The 26,209-nt window shown below is 40.0% G+C and overlaps 1 protein-coding gene across 2 annotated transcripts in view; it reads left to right on the top strand.

Moving 5' to 3' along the window:
* pcdh1a (protocadherin 1a) overlaps nucleotides 1-26,209 on the top strand; it is a 475,329-nt gene that overhangs the window by 352,351 nt on the left and 96,769 nt on the right. For both annotated transcript variants that reach the window (XM_034178790.1, XM_034178791.1), the window contains exon 4: nucleotides 22,757-22,976. In XM_034178790.1, the coding sequence (XP_034034681.1) occupies nucleotides 22,757-22,976 (220 nt within the window). The remainder of the gene's footprint in view (nucleotides 1-22,756; nucleotides 22,977-26,209) is intronic.

Here is a 26,209-nt window from a genome sequence, read left to right as displayed (position 1 = left end):
AGTTCTTCTTTAGTTACCAAGTGCACTGGTTTTATAATTCATTCGTAGATCACAAAATATTTTCCAACACAATATCAATCAACAGCAATACAAAATAAAGTTCACAGCATCTTCCAATAAATCTGCCACTTCGACAGTAAAGTGCATTTTTTCCTAAAAGTCCATAAGCACCAGTTTTAACTTGTGCAAAATCGCAAGAGTCCAAAGCACAGAGTTTGTGCGGAAGTAATAATTCATATGCACAGCACAGTTCAACGCGGTCTTCAAGGTTGTGCAATAAAAACCCATGCAAATGAGAGGGGGAGAGGTTAGGCTGTCTAGCCTCCTACCGCACTGATGGGTTGGAAAGGTTCTTTAAGTTGTTGCTATTGCAGGTTCGGGCTCAGCTCGCCATCATAGGGTACCCAAAGGACCTGGCCTACATGTAAACAACAGGTCCACAGATCACTAAAACAAATAGTACTAGCTAGCTTCTTCACAAATGTCATTCCAGTTCAGTATACACATTCACAACATCTCCACTGATAAAAGGGAAATGCATAGTAAAGTAGCAATACGTAAACATTCAGAGATTTAGCCGATGTGACTTGTAAACACAGGCTATAAACTATGGCTCACAGTTAGCATTAAAATACACTGCTTTGAATTGGCCCAGCTAACGCCCAGCTAGGCAACATGCTAACCATAGCACCAACAAACAGACAGACTCACCAGTTCCTCTCAGAGATCCCTCACACAGCGAAACCCGATGTCGTAAAGGCGAATATAGTCTGAGGTCTGAAAGAGGCTTGTAACTTCAATCAATCATCAATCAATTTTATTTATATAGAGCCAAATCAAAACAAACAGTTGCCCCAAGGCGCTTTATATTGTAAGGCAAGGCCATACAATAATTATGGAAAAACCCCAACGGTCAAAACGACCCCCTGTGAGCAAGCACTTGGCAACAGTGGGAAGGAAAAACTCCCTTTTAACAGGAAGAAACCTCCAGCAGAACCAGGCTCAGGGAGGGGCAGTCTTCTGCTAGGACTGGTTGGGGCTGAGGGAGAGAACCAGGAAAAAGACATGCTGTGGAGGGGAGCATAGATCAATCACTAATGATTAAATGCAGAGAGGTGCATACAGAGCAAAAAGAGAAAGAAACACTCAGTGCATCATGGGAACCCCCCAGCAGTCTAAGTCTATAGCAGCATAACTAAGGGATGGTTCAGGGTCACCTGATCCAGCCCTAACTATAAGCTTTAGCAAAAAGGAAAGTTTTAAGCCTAATCTTAAAAGTAGAGAGGGTGTCTGTCTCCCTGATCTGAATTGGGAGCTGGTTCCAGAGGAGAGGAGCCTGAAAGCTGAAGGCTCTGCTTCCCATTCTACTCTTACAAACCCTAGGAACTACAAGTAAGCCTGCAGTCTGAGAGCAAAGCACTCTATTGGGGTGATATGGTACTATGAGGTCCCTAAGATAAGATGGGACCTGATTATTCAAAACCTTATAAGTAAGAAGAAGAATTTTAAATTCTATTCTAGAATTAACAGGAAGCCAATGAAGAGAGGCCAATATGGGTGAGATATGCTCTCTCCTTCTAGTCCCTGTCAGTACTCTAGCTGCAGCATTTTGAATTAACTGAAGGCTTTTTAGGGAACTTTTAGGACAACCTGATAATAATGAATTACAATAGTCCAGCCTAGAGGAAATAAATGCATGAAATAGTTTTTCAGCATCACTCTGAGACAAGACCTTTCTAATTTTAGAGATATTGCGTAAATGCAAAAAAGCAGTCCATTTTTGTTTAATATGCGCATTGAATGACATATCCTGATCAAAAATGACTCCAAGATTTCTCACAGTATTACTAGAGGTCAGGGTAATGCCATCCAGAGTAAGGATCTGGTTAGACACCATGTTTCTAAGATTTGTGGGGCCAAGTACAATAACTTCAGTTTTATCTGAGTTTAAAAGCAGGAAATTAGAGGTCATCCATGTCTTTATGTCTGTAAAACAATCCTGCAGTTTAGCTAATTGGTGTGTGTCCTCTGGCTTCATGGATAGATAAAGCTGGGTTAATAGCTTAATAAAGATGTACAAAAACAATTTAAATAAAATTAAAAATTACGAAGCGTACCTTTTCAGAGCCATACGCTAACTTCCTCTCCCCGCATCTGCAGTGGGAGGGAAGCGGAAGGCTTACATACTCGACCGAGTTGCGTGATTGGCTGTTCGCAGTGTGTGTGTGATGACGTTACATGACAGTTACATTTTAGGTCACAAAAAAAAAAAAAAAAAGGAATTCATTTAGATTCATAATGAATGTTTGCTTTTTTTCCTGTGGGTTACACATGCGTACGACGGTTCAAGGTTGGCTCATGCAAGCACACGTGATTCAAATCCATCAGGTTTTTGCAAAAAAAAAGGTTGTATACTTTTCTAACAGACCTCGTGTGTATATATATATATATATATATATATATATACACTTGTACTGCTACAAGTCAAAAACAGTTTATGCAAGCATCACAAAGTTACAAGACACAGGTCATTTTTGTGAACTATTTATCCTTTATTTTTTGTAAAGTTACTTGAACTGAATTACCCAACTGGCCAAGTGTGTTGGGAAGGTGTAGTGACACGGACCCACAACAGGGGGCGTTAAAGAACGGACAATGGATGAGCCAAAAAGTAACAATTTAATGTTGTGAATTGCACAACGGAATACAGACAAAAACAATAGAGGAGTACAGTCAATCGTATACAAACTGACGTGTGGGCAGGCTCGAGGATAGAAGACGTCTGTCCAAAGAAGAGCCGGATCCCACACGGCCTCCACCGCCAGCAGATCTGAAGAATACCGGAGCCGCCAAGTCCCGAGTCCCAGGTGGCCACCGTCTCCAGCTGTCAAACCAGGTACTGCTGGCAGAAACAGAAACCGTTAATGGTGGGTGTGTGAAGACACACCCAGTAATCGTCCCTTGATTAATTCCTCCGGGAGGGAGAACCTCCACCTCCAGAAACAATTTCACCCGTGCAGCTCCTGTTGGTCTCTTTCCTGGATGGAGTGAGAGGCGAAGAATGTCCCCCTCTCACTGTCTGCCAATCCAGCCTCCGACAGAGCCCGCAGGAACACGGCTGCACACAGAACAATGTTTTAAGTCTCAATATAAATCGCAGAGAAGGTTACCTCGATTGGTAGCTGATTTCTCGGCGAGGAGGTGGAGTTGCAGTCCGGCCTTTATAGTGATGGTGATGAGTGACAGCTGGTGCTGATAAGTGACAGCTGTCACTCCCAGCGGCTCTGACGCCCTCTCGTGCTTGGAGCCCACACTCCAAGCAGGGCGCCATCTGGTGGTGGTGGGCCAGCAGTACCTCCTCTTCAGCGGCCCACACAACAAAGTGTAGGAAATGGTTGACCAGTTGGGTAGCAGTTTGTTATAGCTGACTATTATGATTAGTTTGCCAGTGCTTGTAAAACCTGTCAACACAGAAAGGATGTGGGCAGACAGCACTGACCAGTATAACTACCACATTTTCCCATCAGAGGGCACAGGGCTCTCCACGAAAAATTCAGCCTGAAGAAGGGATGGGATGCACCACCATGGCCAATATCATGTACATCGGAATGCCAGGTTTAATGAAATGCCAAATTTCATCACAAATAAAAAAAATCACAAATAACTCCTAATTGTGTCCATTTTTTTGTCCTTTTCTCATTAAGTTAATGTATTCCATGTAATTCAATTTAATTTCAGGTTTAAAAAATGGGGTGGACTGATGCTTGACCCTGCCCCCCATGGGCAAATATGGTAATTAAGTACACTTAAATCAGAAGAATACAACATATAACAATAGCAATGATTTTATGCATTTATTTATTGGCTGAAGCCATCGTTCCTGTGTATAGCATTAATTCCAAAAGTTTTCACTTTTTATTTGTGATTTTTTTTTTTTTGTACATAAAACAAACCTGCACATGAGACTATTTTCCTCAGCTGTGCAGAAAAAACTTTTCTGCAAATTATTAACTATTATTACTATTATTATTATTATTAAGATGAATGTGTACCTTATGTAGATGATTTTCTACAATGAGCAGCTCTTTTATCCATTTATGGCTTGTGCGGCTGCTCTGCATCTGTGATTCATTGGACAGGAAGTACAAAACGTCCATGGCTTCATGCTGTGGTGTACTGTGTCCCTGCATGTTCTTTTATTCAGCTGACATATGTTCAAGCATTGAAGCAACATAAGCTTAATATAGGGATCGGGGTCCTTGTGTTGCTGTTTAAAGTAAGAGTTCTGTGACTCAGTTGTTGAGGAACACAATGTTCTAATGTGTGGTTATTAAATTAAGCCTATATAGGACAGATGATTTGCTATTATGCATATGATGACTCTTTCATGCATTAATTTATTTTTGATATATTTTTGGGGCACTGCAAGAATTCAGCTATACCCACGCATGCCTTGACATTATTCTGAGCAGATTTTACATAATATTACTGGAACTGTGACAGAAAAATGAGACTCCAGTGGGCATCTAGGTAGGTGGTGGATGATTACTGTTTATTACCATGTTACCCTTACACGTGCAGAACCTCTCCATATTATTCCATCTGCTTTGGAATTGTAAGATAGGTTCCAAAAATGAGGTAATTTTAGCCCGATCCAAATGGAATTATGAATTCAGATGTCATCATAAATGTCCCCTACCTTCTTATTCTGTCCACAATGCCTAAACAATCTCCCTCTCCCACTTCCAGTCTCACAGAATCTAATCCTTCTGCTTGTCGCCTCCAGCCAAAGCGCTGTCCGTGTCTGGCTGACCAACTCCCCACTCCTGTTCAGCCTCCCCTTCCATCACTCTGCCGTTCTGCATCCCTGCAGCACCCAAGGCCTGGCAAAAGATTTGTGCTCCAACTAAAAGGACAATCTATTTCCCATCTCTGCAGCCATAGCTAGTTATTATACTCAGGAAACATGCTGACTGTCTGGAGTGATGTCTTAAGGAGACATTTAAGCAATAATCCATATTTAAACAACTATGTGCCTCCTAATAGTCAGATAGTCACAGAACTTTAGATGCATCCAGTCATATTTCAACAATGCATCCAGCAACACAAGGTCATGTTTAAATTAAATATTAAGGCTAGAATAACTCTGATCTGATTTAACGTGTAATTTACATTTGTGAGGTGATAAAAATGGGCCCTGTCTTTGATTTGTGAAATATTTGTATTTCCAGCGCTATGCTTAACACATTTTCCTTTCAGTAAGGATATGATGAAGTGGAAAGGTGAACTTATCAAAGAAAATGTTCAGTGAAAAGAAAAAACTTTTTTCTTTTTCGAATTCCCCAGTGCCTCTGTTTGCTTTTCCCTTCTTTTTGTACCACAGATACAAAAGACTGTCATGTAAAAAAGAGAAACAGTTTTGTTCTACTCCAGTAGTGGTTTAATTAGTTATATACAAAAAATATTAGTTTCAAATATATATATATATATATATATATATATATATATATATATATATATATATATATATATATATATATATATATATATATATACAAAAAAATAGCTAAAATCAGGCGATATTAGTGATTTGTATAAGCAAATAGTGTATTTTTTTTCAATGCATTGTGTACCATTAGACTGCCACTTTGTGGTTTTCATCCAAAGTTTTAGTTGTAATATTAGATATTTGTGTATGGTTAGCACCACACTGAGAAGACAGGAGCTGCTGCATAAAAATTCTGCCCACTCTCATTTCACTAGACTGTCAATCTCTAATGTGCTTGCAGCATTAATCAAATCAAATTGTGAAACACGGAAGGAATATGGCTGAAATTAATAGGAAACATGGTTTCACATGTTAATGTTTTAACCACATTTTTTAATGTGTTACAATAATTTTTTAGATGTTTCTAAGATGCTTTGTTCTCATTCAAACATGAGCCAGCCCTCATTAAGTGATTTTACGGACTTAATTTTTTTTTTCTTTTCAGTTTCTTCCTTTACAGAAAAAACAAAATCACTAAAATCAGTTTTAGGGCCCTCCAGGCCCACTGTGCAAGCATTTCTGGTAAAAATAATAAATGAAATAGTCATTTTAATACTTGGTTGCAAATCTTTCGCAATAAATGACTGTGTGAAGAGGGGCGACCACACACGCTGGTGATAGTCTGCTAGTTTTCTGCAGATGTCTTCAGTGCCAGCTTGTTCTAAGGGGTGTTTGCCTTCAATTTTGCCTCCACCAAGTTAATGCGCATGCAACAGGGATTCAAGTCAGATGACTGGCTTATTCATTGCAAATCATATCATTCTTTACATTAAAATGTAAATATTTATTTATTTATTTGGCAGTAATTCTTCAGGTCACTGCCCATCTGCACTGTCAATGATTTTTGAAGTATATGTCTAGATGTGAACTGATAATTTAGCTCTAACACTTAAGAAATCACCCAGTTTCTCTTTTCAGAAGTGGCATGAGTAACAAATATGAGGTTTGCACACAAGATCATGGAGAAAAAAGGAAGTACAGATTACCATATGGATAAATGTAAGCAATTCTTACGCCTTTTAACCGCTTTATGCATACATAAACAGGGACAGGGAGACAGACACCCTCTCTACTTTTAAGATTAGGCTTAAAACTTTCCTTTTTGCTAAAGCTTATAGTTAGGGCTGGATCAGGTGACCCTGAACCATCCCTTAGTTATGCTGCTATAGACTTAGACTGCTGGGGGGTTCCCATGATGCACTGAGTGTTTCTTTCTCTTTTTGCTCTGTATGCACCACTCTGCATTTAATCATTAGTGATTGATCTCTGCTCCCCTCCACAGCATGTCTTTTTCCTGGTTCTCTCCCTCAGCCCCAACCAGTCCCGGCAGAGGACTGCCCCTCCCTGGGCCTGGTTCTGCTGGAGGTTTCTTCCTGTTGGGGGGGGGGTTCTTCCTTCCCGCTGTCGCCGGGTGCTTGCTCGCGGGGGGTCGCTTTGACCGTTGGGGTTTTTACGTAATTATTGTGTGGCCTTGTCTTGCAATGTGGCGCGCCTTGGGGAAACTGTTTGTTGTGATTTGGCGCTATATAAATAAAATTGATGAATTGATGATTGATGATAAATAACCTGTAGTTGAAAAAGTCTGCAGGCAGATCTCATAGTCTTTTTTTATTTATTTTTTTTCTTCATGGGCCCTAAGGGCCTGCTGGTGCTGGTGCATATCTCTGGATTCCTTAGCATGAAGCAGATGAGAGCCTATAACTCCCACTGGACTGGATGGCAGTCTGACTCAGGTTACATCCCCAGCCAACACCAGTACCCATTTACAACTGGGTAGACTGATGCAGCTGAATTGTCTTGTCCAAGGGCACTGAGAAGTAGTATGAGCAGGAATCAAACTGAGGTTGACATATCGGGATCCTAACCCCTTAACCACTGGTTGGGAGCCTAATTCCTCAACCGTTGAGGTGCCTGCTCTATATTAATTACTTGCACATTACTTACACACCATAAAGAAAACAAGAATATATCTAACCTTACAGATGGTGACAAAGGTACAGTCTTTCCTTATGTACCAATTCGTGGTAATGCACAAATGATGACCGAGTGAGGACCCTATTGTAAAGATGAACATACAACTATAATTCTTCAGTTGTGAATCTGTGTACATAATTGGGCTACTATTGGGCCAGCATAAATAAAATAATAATAATAATAATAATAATAATAATAATAATAATAATAATAATAATAATAATAATAATAATAATAATAATAATAATAATAAAGGATTATTAACTGAGCAAGCGAGGTTAATAAATCATTTATTGTATATATATATATATATATATACTCAACAAAAATATAAACGCAACACTTTTGGTTTTGCTCCCATTTTGTATGAGATGAACTCAAAAATCTAAAACTTTTTCCACATACACAATATCACCATTTCCCTCAAATATTGTTCACAAACCAGTCGAAATCTGTGATAGTGAGCACTTCTCCTTTGCTGAGATAATCCATCCCACCTCACAGGTGTGCCATATCAAGATGCTGATTAGACACCATGATTAGTGCACAGGTGTGCCTTAGACTGCCCACAATAAAAGGCCACTCTGAAAGGTGCAGTTTTGTTTTATTGGGGGGGGATACCAGTCAGTATCTGGTGTGACCACCATTTGCCTCATGCAGTGCAACACATCTCCTTCGCATCATCCGTGAAGAGAACACCTCACCAACGTGCCAAACGGCAGCGAATGTGAGCATTTGCCCACTCAAATCGGTTACGACGACGAACTGGAGTCAGGTCGAGACCCCGATGAGGACGGCGAGCATGCAGATGAGCTTTCCTGAGACGGTTTCTGACAGTTTGTGCAGAAATTCTTTGGTTATGCAAACCGATTGTTCCAGCAGCTGTCCGAGTGGCTGGTCTCAAACGATCTTGGAGGTGAACATGCTGGATGTGGAGGTCCTGGGCTGGTGTGGTTACACGTGGTCTGCGGTTGTGAGGCTGGTTGGATGTAGTGCCAAATTCTCTGAAACGCCTTTGGAGACGGCTTATGGTAGAGAAATGAACATTCAATACACGAGCAACAGCTCTGGTTGACATTCCTGCTGTCAGCATGCCAATTGCACGCTCCCTCAAATCTTGCGACATCTGTGGCATTGTGCTGTGTGATAAAACTGCATCTTTCAGAGTGGCCTTTTATTGTGGACAGTCTAAGGCACACTTGTGCACTAATCATGGTGTCTAATCAGCATCTTGATATGGCACACCTGTGAGGTGGGATGGATTATCTCAGCAAAGGAGAAGTGCTCACTATCACAGATTTAGACTGGTTTGTGAACAATATTTGAGAGAAATGGTGATATTGTATATGTGGAAAAAGTTTTAGATCTTTGAGTTCATCGCATACAAAATGGGAGCAAAACCAAAAGTGTTGCGTTTATATATATATATATATATATATATATATATATATATATATATATATACGAGGTCTAAGAAAAGTATCCGACCTCATTATTTTTTTAAAAAAACATATGGATTTGAATCATGTGTGATTACATCAGCCAAGCTTGAACCCTCGTGAGCATGCTAGAGTTTTTTTCATGCCTGTCAGTCAATCAATCAATCAATTTTTTTTTATATAGCGCCAAATCACAACAAACAGTTGCCCCAAGGCGCTTTATATTGTAAGGCAAGGCCATACAATAATTATGTAATCAGTGATGTCATTCGCCTGTGAGCATGCCTTGTGGAAGGAGTGGTCCAGCCCCCTCGTCGGAATTCCTTTGTCTGAGAAGTTGCTGAGAGACTGGTGCTGTGCTTGATCAAAAATTTTTAAAAAACTGTGAGGCACATCCGAGTGGACACCATTCGAGAAATTCAGCTGCTTTTCTGTGAAAATTTTAACGGCTGATGAGAGATTTTGGATTGTTTCTATCGCTGTAAGGACTTCCCACGGAGCGGGACATCGCGCAGCGCTCTGAGGCGACGTCGTCATCCTGTTTCAAGCTGAAAACCTCTAAATTTAAGCCTCTGTTGACCCAGGATCTCGTGAGAGAACAGAGAACTTTCAGAAGAGGTCGGAATCAGCAGTTTATCTGGACATTCCACTGTTAAAGGACATTTTTTTAATGAAAGATGTTCGGACGGATTGGCGCGTCGGCTCGCAGCCGGTGTGGCGCGCCCGCCACAGGAAAAACACCTCTGTTGGAAGCCTTAAGGACAAGTTGGAACATGCCCTGCTGTTAAACAATTTCTCAGATACTCACTCAACTGAAAGCCACCAAAAGCAGCCTGAATTTTACAAATGGTTATCAACATAGAGAAATATTGGATGAAGAAAAGTTATATATATATATATATATATATATATATATATACACGAGGTCTATTAGATAATAAACCGACACTTTTATTTTTTTTTTAACTATATGGATTTGAATGACGTGCGATTACACCAATCATGCTTGAGCCCTCGTGCGCATGCGTGAGTTTTTTCACGCATGTCGGTGACGTCATTTCCCTGTGGGCAGGCCTTGAGTGAGATGTGGTCCCACCCTCTCGGCTGAATTCCTCTGTTTCACATGCTGCTCGAGACGGCGCGCGTTGCTTTATCAAAATGTTTTCTGGACCTGTGAGGAATATCCGAGTGGACACTATTCGAGAAATTAAGCTGGTTTTCGGTGAAAAGTTTAACGGCTGATGAGAGATTATGGGGTGTTTCTGTCGGTGTAAGGACTTCCCACGGAGCGGCACGTCGTGCAGCGCTTCCAGGCACCGTTGTTGGCCTGTTTCGACCTGAAAACATCCTAATTTAAGGCTTAATTCCCAGGACGTCGTGAGAGAACAGAGAAGATTCAGAAGAGGCCGGCATGAGGACTTTATGTGGACATTCCACTGTTTAAGGACATTTTTTAATGAAAGACGTGCGCGCAAATTCGCCGAGTCGTTTCCGTGACGACTCGGCGAATCTGTGTGCGCCGCGACACGAAAAACACCTCCGTGTTGAAAACCATTTGTAAAATTCAGGCGGCTTTTGATGGCTTTCAACAAGTGAGTAACTGAGAAATTGTTTAACAGCTTGGGCATGTTCCAACTTGTCCGTTAAGGTTTCCAACGGAGGTGTTTTTCCTATCGCGACCCCCCGCGGTCGGGTCCGGCCCGACATGCGACTCTGCCTGCACGTTCTTTCATTACAAAATGTCCGTTAACAATGGAATGTCTGAATAAACTCCTCATGCCGACTTCTTCTGAAAGTTCTCTGTTCTCTGACGACTTACTGGGTCAACAGAGCCTGAAATGTGGAAGTTTTCAACTTGAAACGGCAAGACGCTGCCGCCTCGAAGCGCAGATCGCTGTCAGGCGCTGTGGGCCATCCTTAAAGCGACACTACCAGAGCAAAATCTCTCATCAGCCGTTAAAATTTTTACCGAAAACCAGCTGAATTTATTGAATGGTGTCCACTCAGTTGTGCCTTACAGTTTTGAAAAAAATTTTATCAAACAAAGCAGCAGTCTCTGAGCCATTCCTAAACAATGAAAAAATCTATGAGAGGGTGGGCCACTCCTCACTCAAAGACTGCCCACAGGCGAATGACGTAACCGACAGGTATGAAAAAAACTCTTGCATGCCCACGAGGGTTCAAGCATGTTTGATGTAATCACACGTGATTCAAATCCATATGGTTTTTGAAAAAAATAATAAGGTCGGATACTTTTCTAATAGACCTCGTATATACATATATAAGCCAATCAGAGTATGCGTAGCATCGCAGCCATATAATTTTAAATCTATTTATTTATTTATTTATTTATTTAATATGGACATAACATTCACATTGGACGAAACAGATGCAATGTTTTAAGTGTTATAACAAAATATGCTAATTTTCAACACCTGTCCATAGAGGGCTATTAGAATTAACACAATACAAAATTTACACAATTGCACCTACTATATACGATACATTTCATTTTATACATCACCATGTGCACAGTTCTCTCCTGATTTAACCTTCCTTTAACCAGGTTAGTCCCATTGAGATCAAGATCTCTTTAGCAAAGGGGACCTGGGCAATTATAAGTTTTCCAAGTCACTTAACCTGCATGTCTTTTAAATGTAGGAGGAAACCAGAGCACCCGGAGGAAACGCAAACATGCAAACTCCACAAGTGGGAATTGCTCCGATGACCTTCTTGCTGTGAGGCAATAGTGCTAACCACTAATCCACCGTGTTGCCCATAATAATAATAATAATTATTATTATTATTAAAAGGAGCCACAGGACATGGGCCCTTAATATTCCATCATTTCAACAGATCTCGTCTCTGAGATTCAGAGACACGTGGAAAGAGACAAAGGACTCATGAGATTGCTAGACAGAGGTGTTTGAGGATGCAAATTCCTTTGCAGGAGTAGAAAAGTCGAGGTCATTCGAATCCTGGTAATTCTTGATTTATTGTAGGGTTGTCAGACTTGGACATGAACCAATAACATAACACTAAGATATTTCTGATACTATGTCTCTTTGAAGGATCCATGAACACCACTGTATTGGTTTAATGCAAAAATGAACATTTACTTAAGGAGACAAAGATAAGGAGTATCACTTGAATAATGAAGACATGTCATGACATTTTGACCGTGTGGAATGTTTCTCTGGGTTCTCATGCTGGTATATCAGTGTTGAGGACCCCTCAGAGGCCATCCAGTCTTCACCTGGCTGCAAAAGGTCGATGGTTACTTTGAAAAGGTGGGAATGTGCTAGTTGTCTGCCTGGTTATGTCATTCAGTGTGGTGAAAGCAGCATCACATGGCACCAGTTGATGCTGCTAGACCTAACCTGTGCAATAGGTGAATTTGTTTGTTTTAACTCAAGTATTTGGATTAAGATTCTGTGTTTTCTCTTTCAGGCTTGGTGAGATACTTTCAGACATATTTCCATGTATTGACTATTCCTGTCTGCTACGAGCTACTGCAGCTGTGTATTCGCTATTTCACAGTTGTGAATCTCGTGCCGTCTCGCGGTCCGTGACTCACGCGAGAGGTCAGTTTCAGCAGAGTTACACTTCAAGGCACAATGTAAACAAACCTTGTGAAGTATGGTCAACAAGACAACATCGGGGCATGGCAGAAGTCCATCACAGGTGCTACACCTCCTCTAGATAACCCTCTGAACTTGGGAGAATGTGTCATCATCATAATTGCCCATGAACTCGCTAGATCAATGCCATCCACATCCTCGTTTTCCATTATTTACATGTGCTGTGACCACAGTGCATTCTGGGAAGTGCAGCAGGCCACCAGGGGGATTATGGGAAATGTTAAAGTACCACATAGAGGCATTGCATGTGACGTCAGAGGTCAAGGGGTGCCATGCACAGGCAAAGGTCAAGTTTAGCTGGTCACAGTACACCTGGCTGCGTAAACAAGCCATCTCAACTCATCTTTGCTCTGTTTTTGTGTTTTTGTTTTTTTTTCTGCTATTACACCATGCCGGAGGATTGGTGGTTGGTTGTACCCTGCCTCTCGCCCATTGACTGCTGGATTAGGCTCCTTTACTTGGAATAAGGGGGTATAGAAAATGAGTGAATGTATATTGAAATAAAGTATACTGTCTGACTGATAAAACACAGTGTGCAGTAGGGGAAAAATGTCTTTGAATCTTTTTAACCAAGGTGTATGTAAATTCATGTCTGCAGCTGTATTTGTATTTCCCAGATAAGCGGTTGAAGATGAATGAATGAGTGAGCTGTGCTTATTGGTACTTTCTGATACTAGTAGTTAATATTTTTTTTATAATCTATGTGTTCATTGTGTTGTTGTGCAGATGGTATAGATGTGTGGGCTTTGGACACATGTAGTGTGAAACATAATAGCAAACATGTGCAGCCAGAAGGACCTATTGAAGTACAGAGGCACTTGTTTAACTCAGAGTCTCACCACAGTATGCTTTTCAGAGACAAGTTGTTCTTTTAATTAGAAGCTCATTCTGGTTTGGTGATTTCCACTTGCTCCTGTAAGTCCCTCAGTGTTTTTATGGGGAAAACTGAGGGGATACCATGGGGTTTTGCACCCCTGGTCTATAGCACAAACAAAATTGCACGAGTATCCCTGTGACTGTGTTTGATATATAAAATCAGTGATGAGAAAAAAAAGAAAGCACTGAAAATGGGGGAAATTATATAGAATAAAACCAAAGAAAAGCATTTTTGCAGCCAAAAAAATTACTGGAATGATGAAATTTGGACACCTTCCTGGAAAGATTGTCAGGCACACTAAAGGTATTAAGAACACAGTGCTGATAACACTTACCTCAGCTCTAAAAGCATTTCTCAAGAGCTGGTGTACATACTCAAAGGTTGATGGTTCAAATGTTTTTGAGCATGGATTTGTTTGCATGAAAAGTGGTTGAATGGTAGAAAGCACAGGCCGTGGTATTGATCTGGGCTGACTCGTGCAACAGAGGCAGGCCTGTTCTGCTGTATCAGTGCTTTCCTGAGTTTTACGAGAGGCCCTTGTGAGCGTGGGTGGGGGGAGAGGGTAATTGCACGTGCACTATAAGGAGTCATCTTTCTGTTGGGGATCTGTGGTAAGTAGCCATTAGTAAACTGATCTTTGGAAGGGGAAATTTAATGGGCTCCTAACTGTATTTACAAGCCATTCAATTTGATAAAAGGTGTGATCCTAAATGATTTAGCATTTGATCGTCATCATGCTACCCAATGTAGGATTTCATCAGTATCACTCTTCATTCATTCATTCATTCTTGTCCGATTATAACACTGAAAGATACTCTAATGGTCCATTCTACTACTACTACTACTACTACAAAAAAAAACATGCTTTCTATGCAGTGGTGTGTTGTTTTTGATCATGTTACTGGAAGTGACTTGGGATCTCTTTTCAGTTAAATTGCTGAAACAGTATCTTGCTTCCTGCTTGGTTAAAGGATGTGTCCCACCAAAATCATAACAATTAAGATATAGGCTGTTACTGACAATCCGATGATCCACCGCGATTACTTTTTGCACTTCCGTGACCGGTTTCAAAGTATACGGCATTCGCAACAAACAGCTACAGAGATGTCTGAAAACAAAGTACTTGTGAGTACTCGGGTGTTTCCAACAAGTGGCATCACTACTACAAGTGTCCCAGCATGCGCTTCAATGGAATGTAGCTGATAACGTTGGAGGCACAGATTAATTCCAAAGTTGACATACAGTAAGTGTGATGTCGTGTTATGATGACTCGTTTTTAAGTGATAACTATTAATGTTGATGTAGTCACGGTAAAAACTGCGACACCAAGACGTTTGATGTGCACCTGCACAGGGGCGTAGGCAGCAATCATAAAACGGGTGGGCCCAGAAAAAATCAGACGGGCCCAACCTTTGGGGTTGTAGGTAAGGTGTAGGTATTATAATACACCGTTTGAAAAAGTGTGCCTCGTTTGGACATCCCAAGCAATGTTATCACTTAGCCTACAGCACTGGCAAAGTGAGCACACAGACGCAACACGTCAGACACAAGTACTCTTCATGGATAATGCAAGCTGCAGTGCAGCGCCACACACACACACATTCAGTGTAAGTCTGGTAGCCTACTTGGCTCGGCCTAAACCCAAAACGTCAATAGGTATTTAAATAAGGCATTGTTTCAAAAATGAATTCCAAGTTTAATGATGAACACATCTCAGCCAACTGCACAGACGCTGTGTGCACAGTTACACAGACGCAAAGTGTCAGACACAAGCACCCCATGGACAATGCAAGCAGCAACGCAACGCTTAGTCATGTAAAGTCCTTTAAAATAAAAATTCAAACTATATCCGCAACATGAAAACAGGTTGGCTCAGCAGCCAAATTAAAAACCATCAGAACGGACACCAACATGATTTGTGGCAGTTGCAATATAATATTAACAATTAGGCCTATTTAGAAGAAAAAAGTAATTAATGGTCTCACACTTATATTTGATGAATCCTTTTAATGCTACAGCAGGAGATGACGGGATTTTTGTTGAACTCTCTTATCACGTCATCATAGTCCAACGATTGATCAGTTCTCTTTCAAGGGAGAGTGCAGTCTGTGAGTCAACATGGATGTTCTGGTGGACGATTTTATCCATTTAACAGTATAAAACAGCCGTTCGACGGTGCATGTTGTTATTGGCATTGTGATGAGGGCCCGCAGAAGACTATTTATTTGAGGAAAAATGTGCTCCCTCGTTTATCGCAGGAGTTACGTTCAAAAATAACCCGCGATAAACGAAATCTAGCGAAGTAGTCAGCGTTAGTTTTTACAATTATTATAGATGTTTTAAGGCTGTAAAACCCCTCACTACACACTTTATACACTTTTCTCAAACAGGCATTAACGTTTTCTCACTTTTCTCTCTTGTGTAAACACTCTTTTTTCTTCTGGGCGAGAAGATTATAAACAGACACACGCAGAACTCTCCCTTCACTCACTGCCTCCGGAGGTACGGATGCGGAACCCGCAAAGAATCCAAGTCCTCTCCCGGTGGCCACGGAGCTCTGCGGCTGCGGTCAACATCTGCATCAAAACAGCAAGCGTATCTCTGGACCTGTTGCCAGATTTGGCGCAATTCTGCACAGCAGACAGGAGGAGGTGGCCCGCTGCTGCATTTACCGAGCCCGCAGAAAGCGCATCAGAAGCAGTGAGAGCAATCGCTGATAAGGACACAGAACACAATGCGCCGTTAAAAAAAAGCATGCAAAATTGCACTAAAAAAATCCGCGAAACTTCGAGACCGCGAAAGGTGAACTGTGTTATAGCGAGGGACCACTGTACTCTGAAAATGAATTAATAAAAATCACAGAAGATGAATCAGATTTTTTTGACAAAATGTATTAATTGTCGCTCAGTGCTAATGCAATACCATATCATAGGAATACAATGAGGCAACAACAGGTGACTGTCGAGTGTCGACTCAGCCTTCTCATTAGATGGGACTGGCCTGGCTGACAAGTGGGCCCAGGCCCATCCAGGCCCACCCTTGGCTATGTGTAAGCACCTGCATAGACATGACTCATAAACGCAGCCTATCAATAACAAACTCTGCTCCAGGATCAGTTTTGTGCACGATTAATTATGAGTGTTGTTATCAGTCAAATCTAAAAAAAAAAAACTTTCTTCTGCCGGGGGAGAACGAGCGTCTCGTCAGCTGCACAGCACACGCACGTGCGACACACACACACACACACACACACACACACACACACACACACACACACACACACACACACACACACACACACACACAGCGAGCTTCGCAGCACACACATTCCAGCTTCAAATTTACACTCTGTCAAAGTAAAAAAAAAAAAAAAAATCTAGCCACAAAACACAAATGGGGTAAAATCCTGAACATGCCAGGCTCACTGTCGTGTTATGGATTAATTTCTAAATGTAAACTTCACGCTATCAAAGAAGCACGCAATTTGTCCGAGTTCATGGATGGAAGATTTCTGCAGAGTACGTCACATTTATGTACGTCACAATCTTGCACCCCAGAGATGACATATCAATCGAGCGTGAGATCACCACGGATGCAGCTCTGCCCCTCTCTCTCGATTGTGGCATGTAAAATAACGTCCATGAACTCCTGCAAATAATGTATTCTGAGTTTTTCAATGTAACAAATCCATCTCTGTGTCCAAGCAGTCTGTTAAAAACAGTGTCAGATGTCCCAACGTCCATGTCCACAGCTTCAGTAAACCAGCATCCACACAAACGGCGTATCACCACACTTTAGGGTCCAAAATCCAACACTGAAAAAGTTAAGAGTTTCGGGGCGAAGCATAAATCCTCTCTGTAAATCCGAGCCATCACGTTCGAACAGCAGCTCAGAAGTTTGGTTTTGCTAATAAGGACGTCACACACTGAAAAATGCAGAGAATTGCCGAGTGAGACATTTTCCGGAAATGCACCTGCTAATGCTCAGAGTGAGAGGAATAAAATACGTCAGAGATTACTAATTATGAGCATGTATGCAGAGAGACTTACAATGATAAGTACTTTTATGTTGTCTTACTAGCTGGGATGTTAAAAAATGTGAGTCATGTCCTTTAAACATCAAAAGCTGTGGAAAAGAAGAATATTAAAATATGGAGCTCACTGGGGCTACTGGTTAGTGTACCAATCATTGTTATCACAATACATCTGACAGTGCTAGATACAGAAAATGAAACTTTTGTTTCACTAATAGCAATGCATACAGATAGTACTCTGCATACAAATAGATTTCAGCTATTGGGGAACATATTTTACAGGCTATGCAATCATATAATATCAAATACTCTAAAAGCATGAACATTTTTTATGGGTCACGAGTCTCATTTCTTTTGGCTTCTCCCTTTGTGCTTTGGGTATCACAATGGATCTTTTTGGATACGAATGTTGATTTTGCACACTTTTAATGCCAGATGTCCTTCCTGCTGTAATTTCACAGAATAGGGTAGTGCTGACTTCTGTTTATGAAACAGCATTACCAACCAATCCTGCCACTATGCTGCTCTGTTTTCCAATCAATACAGCAGCAAGAAAACAAACCTGAGGGTAACTTTACCTCAAATGACCAGATTTCAGAAAATGATCCGGACTGACCATGTCCAATTTGTTTCATTCTTTCATGAAATAATGTTATTATTCACAGTAAATACCATGCAAACATCAGTCTTATATCTTTATTGGTTTTTGAGATATTGGAAGTTTAAAAACAGGGTGTGACACAGATTTTACTGTAAAAGTGATTGGTTAAAAAAAAGAAAAAGAAAAAACATGTTGAATTCAATAAGTCAGTACATTTTAACTATTCATGAAAGATGCATGAAATATTTAGTAGCAACTTAACTTGTCTTAATAACAAGACAATAAGCAAATTTAAAACAGACACATCAATAAAAATATACATCCAAAATATTTACAGATAAGAACTGAATAAAATGTCAGAGCGCTGCTGGTTGTGCAAAAGCCATTCTAAAAAGGAAGGTTTTTAAATTTAATTTAAAAAGACCCAGGTCAGTGGTGGTGCGGATCTTGGGGGGAGCTTGTTCCACATGTAGTGCACACTGGTTAGAGGATCTCAAAACTCTGGTTTGGTCCCAAAGTGTCAGCAGCTCAGCTAAGTACAACCCCTGGCAAAAATTATGGAATCACCGGCCTCGGAGGATGTTCATTCAGTTGTTTAATTTTGTAGAAAAAAAGCAGATCACAGACATGACACAAAACTAAAGTCATTTCAAATGGCAACTTTCTGGCTTTAAGAAACACTATAAGAAATCAATCAATCAATCAATCAATTTTTTTATATAGCGCCAAATCACAACAAACAGTTGCCCCAAGGCACTTTATATTGTAAGGCAAGGCCATACAATAATTATGTAAAACCCCAACGGTCAAAACGACCCCCTGTGAGCAAGCACTTGGCTACAGTGGGAAGGAAAAACTCCCTTTTAACAGGAAGAAACCTCCAGCAGAACCAGGCTCAGGGAGGGGCAGTCTTCTGCTGGGACTGGTTGTCAGTAATGGTTACTTTTTTAGACCAAGCAGAGGGAAAAAATATGGAATTACTCAATTCTGAGGAAAAAATGATGGAATCATGAAAAACAAAAGAACGCTCCAACACATCACTAGTATTTTGTTGCACCACCTCTGGCTTATAACAGCTTGCAGTCTCTGAGGCATGGACTTAATGAGTGACAAACAGTACTCTTCATCAATCTGGCTCCAACTTTCTCTGATTGCTGTTGCCAGATCAGCTTTGCAGGTTGGAGCCTTGTCATGGACCATTTTCTTCAAGTTCCACCAAAGATTTTCAATTGGATTAAGATCCGGACTATTTGCAGGCCATGACATTGACCCTATGTGTCTTTTTGCAAGGAATGTTTTCACAGTTTTTGCTCTATGGCAAGATGCATTATCATCTTGAAAAATGATTTCATCATCCCCAAACATCCTTTCAATTGATAGGATAAGAAAAGTGTCCAAAATATCAACGTAAACTTGTGCATTTATTGACGATGTAATGACAGCCATCTCCCCAGTGCCTTTACCTGACATGCAGCCCCATATCATCAATGACTGTGGAAATTTACATGTTCTCTTCAGGCAGTCATCTTTATAAATCTCATTGGAACGGCACCAAACAAAAGTTCCAGCATCATCACCTTGCCCAATGCAGATTCGAGATTCATCACTGAATATGACTTTCATCCAGTCATCCACAGTCCACAATTGCTTTTCCTTAGCCCATTGTAACCTTGTTTTTTTTTTCTGTTTAGGTGTTAATGATGGCTTTCGTTTAGCTTTTCTGTATGTAAATCCCATTTCCTTTAGGCGGTTTCTTACAGTTCAGTCACAGACGTTGACTCCAGTTTCCTCCCATTTGTTCCTCATTTGTTGTGTTGTGCATTTTCAATTTTTGAGACATATTGCTTTAAATTTTCTGTCTTGACGCTTTGATGTCTTCCTTGGTCTACCAGTATGTTTGCCTTTAACAACCTTCCCATGTTGTTTGTATTTGGTCCAGAGTTTAGACACAGCTGACTGTGAACAGCCAACATCTTTTGCAACATTGTGTGACGATTTACCCTCTTTTAAGAGTTTGATAATCCTCTCCTTTGTTTCAATTGACATCTCTCGTGTTGGAGCCATGATTCATGTAAGTCCACTTGGTGCAACAGCTCTCCAAGGTGTGATCACTCCTTTTTAGATGCAGACTAACGAGCAGATCTGATTTGATGCAGGTGTGTTTTGGGGATGAAAATTTACAGGGTGATTCTATAATTTATTCCTCAGAATTGAGTGAGTCCATATTTTTTTTCCCTCTGCTTGGTCTAAAAAAGTAACCATTACTGACTGCCACAATTTTTTTTTTCTTGATTTCTTATAGTGTTTCTTAAAGCCAGAAAGTTGCCATTTGAAATGACTTTAGTTTTGTGTCATGTCTGTGATCTGCTTTTTATCTACAAAATTAAACAACTGAATGAACATCCTCCGAGGCCGGTGATTCCATAATTATTGCCAGGGGTTGTATAGTGGGGCCAAACCATTTAGAGCTTTAAAAGCAAACATAATAATTTTAAAATCAGTTCTAGCCCGAATTGGAAGCCAATACAGAGCATAGAGGACTGGGGTGATGTGGTCGCATCTACGTGTTAGTTAGCAGACGTGCTGCAGCATTTTGAACCAGTTGAAGTCAACAAAAGGACGACTGGGAGACTCCAACGTAAAGCCCGTTGCAAATAGTCCAGCCGAGAACTAATAAAAGCATGAATGACTTTTTCCAAATCTACCCAATTTAAAAAAGGCTTCATTTTCACAAAAAGCCATATTTGATAAAAGCTCGATTTGACCACAGAATCAATTTGTTTGTTGAAATTAAAAACAATGTCAAAAACATCACCCCAAGATTTCTGTCGGTTTAACTGACGATCCCCCAACGTCCATTATCTGTGAGTCACCAAACAGAATACATTCAGTCTTGGTGGTGGTTCAAAGACAAGATGGCGCCATGTGCAGCTGGCTGTCTCCCAGTGTTTCTTCTCTTTCTGTCTGTGACATTGATTTTAATACTTGTTCCCAATGATTGCATGATTCACAAGACATTTAAATATGAAATAAAATATATTGTGCCTGTATTTTGAATGTATTGCTCATGCATGACAAGGTCTATCAAAATAATTCTACTACTGGAAAGAGCATGTCTTCATTAATATATTCACAAAATATGATGTTGGTATAGTTTTGGAACCAAACAACATTTATGGTAGTATTAAATATGCCATGCTTCACCACAAAGAGAAATGCAAAGTCCAGAGCCACTGTACCTCTGATGATTTCATATGGACTGACCCCTTACTTTTTTCATGATATATAGGTTGAAAACTCATCTTCCGTACCATTTTTGTATGTATGAATGAATAAATATTTAAGATTTTTTTTAATATTTTAAAAATTTCAGTAACAAAAAAAAAATGCTACTTCAATATTTTTGCCACATTTTGCTAAATACCAAATCATCAACCTACGTAAATAAATAGCCTTTTTTTTTTAAATATAAGACTTATTACTGCTTGCTATATGGTTTTAAATTATTTTTTTTTATTTTTGGATCAACATGTTTTGATAATGGCAGCTTGGTGGACTAGTGGTTAGCACTGCTCCCTCACATCAAGAAGGTTGTGGGATCACTTCCCACCTAGGTCCTTTCTGTGTATATGTTTGCATGTTGTTCATGTGGGTTCCCTCCAGGTGCTCCTGCTTTCTCCCACATCCAAAGATATGCATGTTAGGTGAACTGGAAAATTTAAATTGGCTGTAGGCATGCAAATTTTCTGTCTATATGTGGCCCTGTCCATGGTGTAACCTGCCTTACTCCCTGTGACTGCTGGGATACGCTGCAGCCCCTTGTGGTCCTTGGTTGGAGTAGACAGATATAGGAAATGAATAAATGATTTGATAATATCTAGCTAAACATTTAGTGAGTGTCAACATATTTTACTTAACATTGAAATTAATTTCAACAAAACGTAGATACAGATGTAACAATTATTTTAAATTGATGTATGTAGTAAACAATAATATTTCTCATTAAAAAAGTGAAAATGCACATCGTAAGCCATCATGAAAAAGCAGTTAAAACTGTTCAGTCCATTTACTTTCTGTCAGTGTGTGTGAAACATACTCATGTGTTACATTATGAAGTGCACCCTGTATTTTTGTGTGTAGATGTTTTGTCTGACTAACTTTTACAGCTTCATGTTGCTTGAGATTCATGTTAAACACGCTGAAACTCTGATAGGATTTTTCAGCACATACAAAAAAAATTATAAAGCCTGTATTTGCATTGTTAATAAAAAAAAATAAATATCTGTTTTTAACACTTCTGTTAATCTGTATTAACTTGCAAAAAAGATGAATAAGATGACCCTTCAAATACAAAAACATTATTCCATTTTATAGATGCATTAGGATCCACGTTGTCACTGCATTTTCTGTATATATTATAGATTTGAACTAAGTACAATCTTCTGCATGATAACAATAATGCACAAAAGAACTAGTATTTAAGAATCTTTGCTATTGAATGCTACATGTCGATTTTTAATGGCCAGGACCATTCGTGTTAGTCTTCTTGAATGGTGACTTTTTTTGATTGACCTCCCAATAATGCTTTCAACAAAGTCTTTTCAAATGTATGAACTCAGTTGTTGATTTTCTGTGCTTTGCAGCATCCCCATCGGCGAGTGACCTTCTCCACAACCAACCCAGTGCAAGACCTGCAAGACACATCTCAGCACAGCTACTATGACAGCGGCTTAGAAGAATCAGAGACGCCCAGCAGCAAATCATCTTCTGGCCCTCGCATCGGACCTCTGACTCTGCCTGAGGACCACTACGAGAGAACCACTCCAGATGGTAGCATTGGAGAGAGCGAACACCCTGAAAATGGTACGATGTCAGTTTCCTCCAATTTCTCATCTTCCCTATGAATATGTATTTAATATTAAATTACTCTCTAGTTGTCTTTTTTTGTGTCTGTTGTGCTGGGAGCGGAGATAGTAGTGGGAGATTTGTTTGTGCTTCATGACCATTTCAGAGCACAAATGTTGTGTCACCCCTGACATTGACGTGCTGCGTTTGTCTGTGATGGTGTTAAATATTATTGTTTTTCGAGCAGACCTGTGTTTGTGCGTGTGGCATTAGAGCTGGAGTCAGCCGCGGCTCCATCCTCCTCATCAGCAGGTCTTCTGTCAGACATCCCTAATGACCCTCTCACACAAGTGTGCTAATTAAAAAGCCCAACTAATGGAGCATTTGCCCTCTAAATAAATCTGAACCATGACATCTGTGCAGACAACATTGTGTTTACTAGCATTTTATTTCCTCTGCTTAGACACACGTTAAACTGCAGCTTTCGTGTACAGGAGCTGCATTTCTGCAAGCTGAACGCTTATGCCATAGCACAGGTCCTTGTTGCAATAGTATCATCTAAACTGTGTATTATGTTGTGTATAATAACAATGATTTCATGCCTTAAACTGCCAAACATAATCCATGACTTGTCTTTCAAGTCACTGTGATTAGTGATTAACATGGTGTGGATTAACGGCCTGGATTAGAAAATATTACAAGGTGATATTTTACTGCTCCACAAATATGCCATATCATTCTCCCTTAATTTGTGCTTCAAAATATTACTTCATTTGAAAGTAAGATGTTTTTGATTTTTGGATATGGTGAATGTGGTTCTGAGAATAGGATTTTGTTGCCCTATAGGTTAAATCCTTGGTAGATTGCACATACAAGGCTGCAAATATTTAGTCTTGGTTCACCTATGGGATTGAAAGAGATTGGGAAGAGCATATAGTGTTATGAGTTCACAGGACAGACGTGTATGGTGTGGTTGCAGAAAACCTAATATTTTGACATGTCATGCTTGAGGTCTTACTGTACACTGAAACAAATTTGGAGTGATATTTACTTGAACAAACCTAGGAAAGTTTTTTTTTTTTCTCAGAAATTCCAAGTAAATTTTACAAGGAGAATTCTTAAGTAAATTTTACTTGCATATATTAGTTTTTCTAAAAGAATAACTCAAGGAACATTTACTAGCAATTATCAATTGAATATTTTCATTGAATTTTACTTTGTCTTTATTCATAAAAAGTGAAACGTTTTGGCTGTTCCCCTTGTTTTCACTCAAGATTGCCACAGCAGATCCAATTTCGATCTGCATGTTGATTTGGCACAAATTCTAGACTGGATGCCCTTCCTGACGCACCTCCACATTACATGGAGAAATGTGGCAGGGGTGGGGTTTGAACCGGGAACCTTTTGCACTGAAACCAAGTGCACTAACCACTTGCCCACCAACCCCGCACTGAGGTTTAAGTTCCTTTGGTTGCCCATGTTTTCACTCGGAGTCGCCACAGCAGATCTTGGATCATTAGTTCATGAATGTGTTCATTATAAAACAACCATCAATGCATCTTGATGCATCTTTTTTCTAAACACAACTTCTTTTGACTCACTGTCTGACAAATTTAAGTATTTCTAATAATCTGCTGTGGCAACCTTGAGTGAAAACTAGGGGAACAGCTGAAAAGTTTTACTTTTTATGAATAAAGACAGAGCAAAATTCAATGAAAATATTCAGTTGATAATTGCTACTAAATGTTACTTGAGTTATTCTTTTACTAATATATGCAAGTAAAATTTACTTAAGAATTCCCTTTGTAAAATTTACTTGGAATTTCTGAGTGAAAAAACTTCCCTAGGTTTTTTTTTCAAGTAAATATTACTCTATTTTTTTTTTTCAGTGTATGTTTGAGACTTGGACTTTTCAGACTTTGAAAAGTGACTCGATATCTTTGAGTCTTTGCTACTCTGGAGAATCTGTGGGCACTGATGATATTACCTTGTGCCAAATGAGTAGTTAGTTAGAGACCAAGATGTAACAAGATGTTTGCATTGTGAGGGATTTCCAATTATGATACTGTGCCCACGTGGTGAGTTTTCCTTTGCATAAACCAGTAGGTAAGAACACAACAACTACACAAAATTGAGAGGATGCCCATGTATTACCTAGCTGCAGCAGATAGGTGACTGATTTTGTGTTGGGGGGGTGGGGGGGTGGACTAATAGTCTGCAAGTGTGATCTCAAGCACATGTGTCTTGACCTGACCTGACCTAATCTATACTGAGTTAACTCTGAATCACTTTAAGTCATCTTGTTGCGGATCCATAGGATGATGTGTCACTCTGTCAAAAGGTCGACAGAATTTCCAAGTTCTTCAGATAAAACAGATATAAAATGAATACCTACATGCTCATCGTATTGCTTGTGAAGCTGTGCTGCTAACTGCATACACATGCACACACACACTCATCTTCAACCGCTTAGTCCAAGGGTCGCAGGGGGCTGGAGTCTGTCCCAGCAGTCATACAGCATGAGGCGGGGTACACCCAGGACAGTACGCCAGTCTGTCACAGGGCCACATATAGACAAACAAACACATTCACACCCACACACACACTTAGGGACAATTAAAATTTTCCAATCCACCTAAACTGCATGTCTTTGGATGTGGGAGGAAACCGGAGCACCTGGAGAGAACCCACACACACACAGGGAGAGCACACAAACTCCACACAGAAAGGCCAAAGGTGGGAATCGAACCCATGACCTTCTCACTGTGAGGCAACAGTGCTAACCACGAAGTCACAGTGCTGCCTTGCTAACTGCACAGTGCTTGATATTTAGCAAAATGTGTAACAAATAATTACACTGATCAACACTTTTTTTTTGCAACAGATTTTGGGTAATTTGGGGGCACTGAATCCAATCTGGTGCTAGTGTTTGCCAATCACATCACATTTTTGAGATATAAAAAACATATTTGTCATGTCACACACCTCTTCAGTGCCATAAACGATATTATGGCTCTTCTTCATATTTTGTGAACCTGGTTTAAAAACTATGCTTTTGTGCATGATTAGGGGTGTCAAACTTATGAGTGAATGACCAACTTTTGCCTAATCTATCAATACGGAATATGCAGATTGCAAAAAAAAAAAAAAAAAAAAAAAAATCTGAGCTCAGATTCGGATTCAGCACCCCAAAATTACCCTAAATCAGTTCTCAAAGTCTATGCAAGAAATCTTTTTGTTGATCAGTGTTA

The sequence above is a fragment of the Thalassophryne amazonica genome, chromosome 9 (genome assembly GCF_902500255.1).
Source record: "Thalassophryne amazonica chromosome 9, fThaAma1.1, whole genome shotgun sequence".
Lineage (NCBI taxonomy): Eukaryota > Metazoa > Chordata > Actinopteri > Batrachoidiformes > Batrachoididae > Thalassophryne > Thalassophryne amazonica.
The sequence above is the reverse complement of the archived record's forward strand: the minus strand, read 5'-3'. Positions and strand labels throughout refer to the sequence as shown.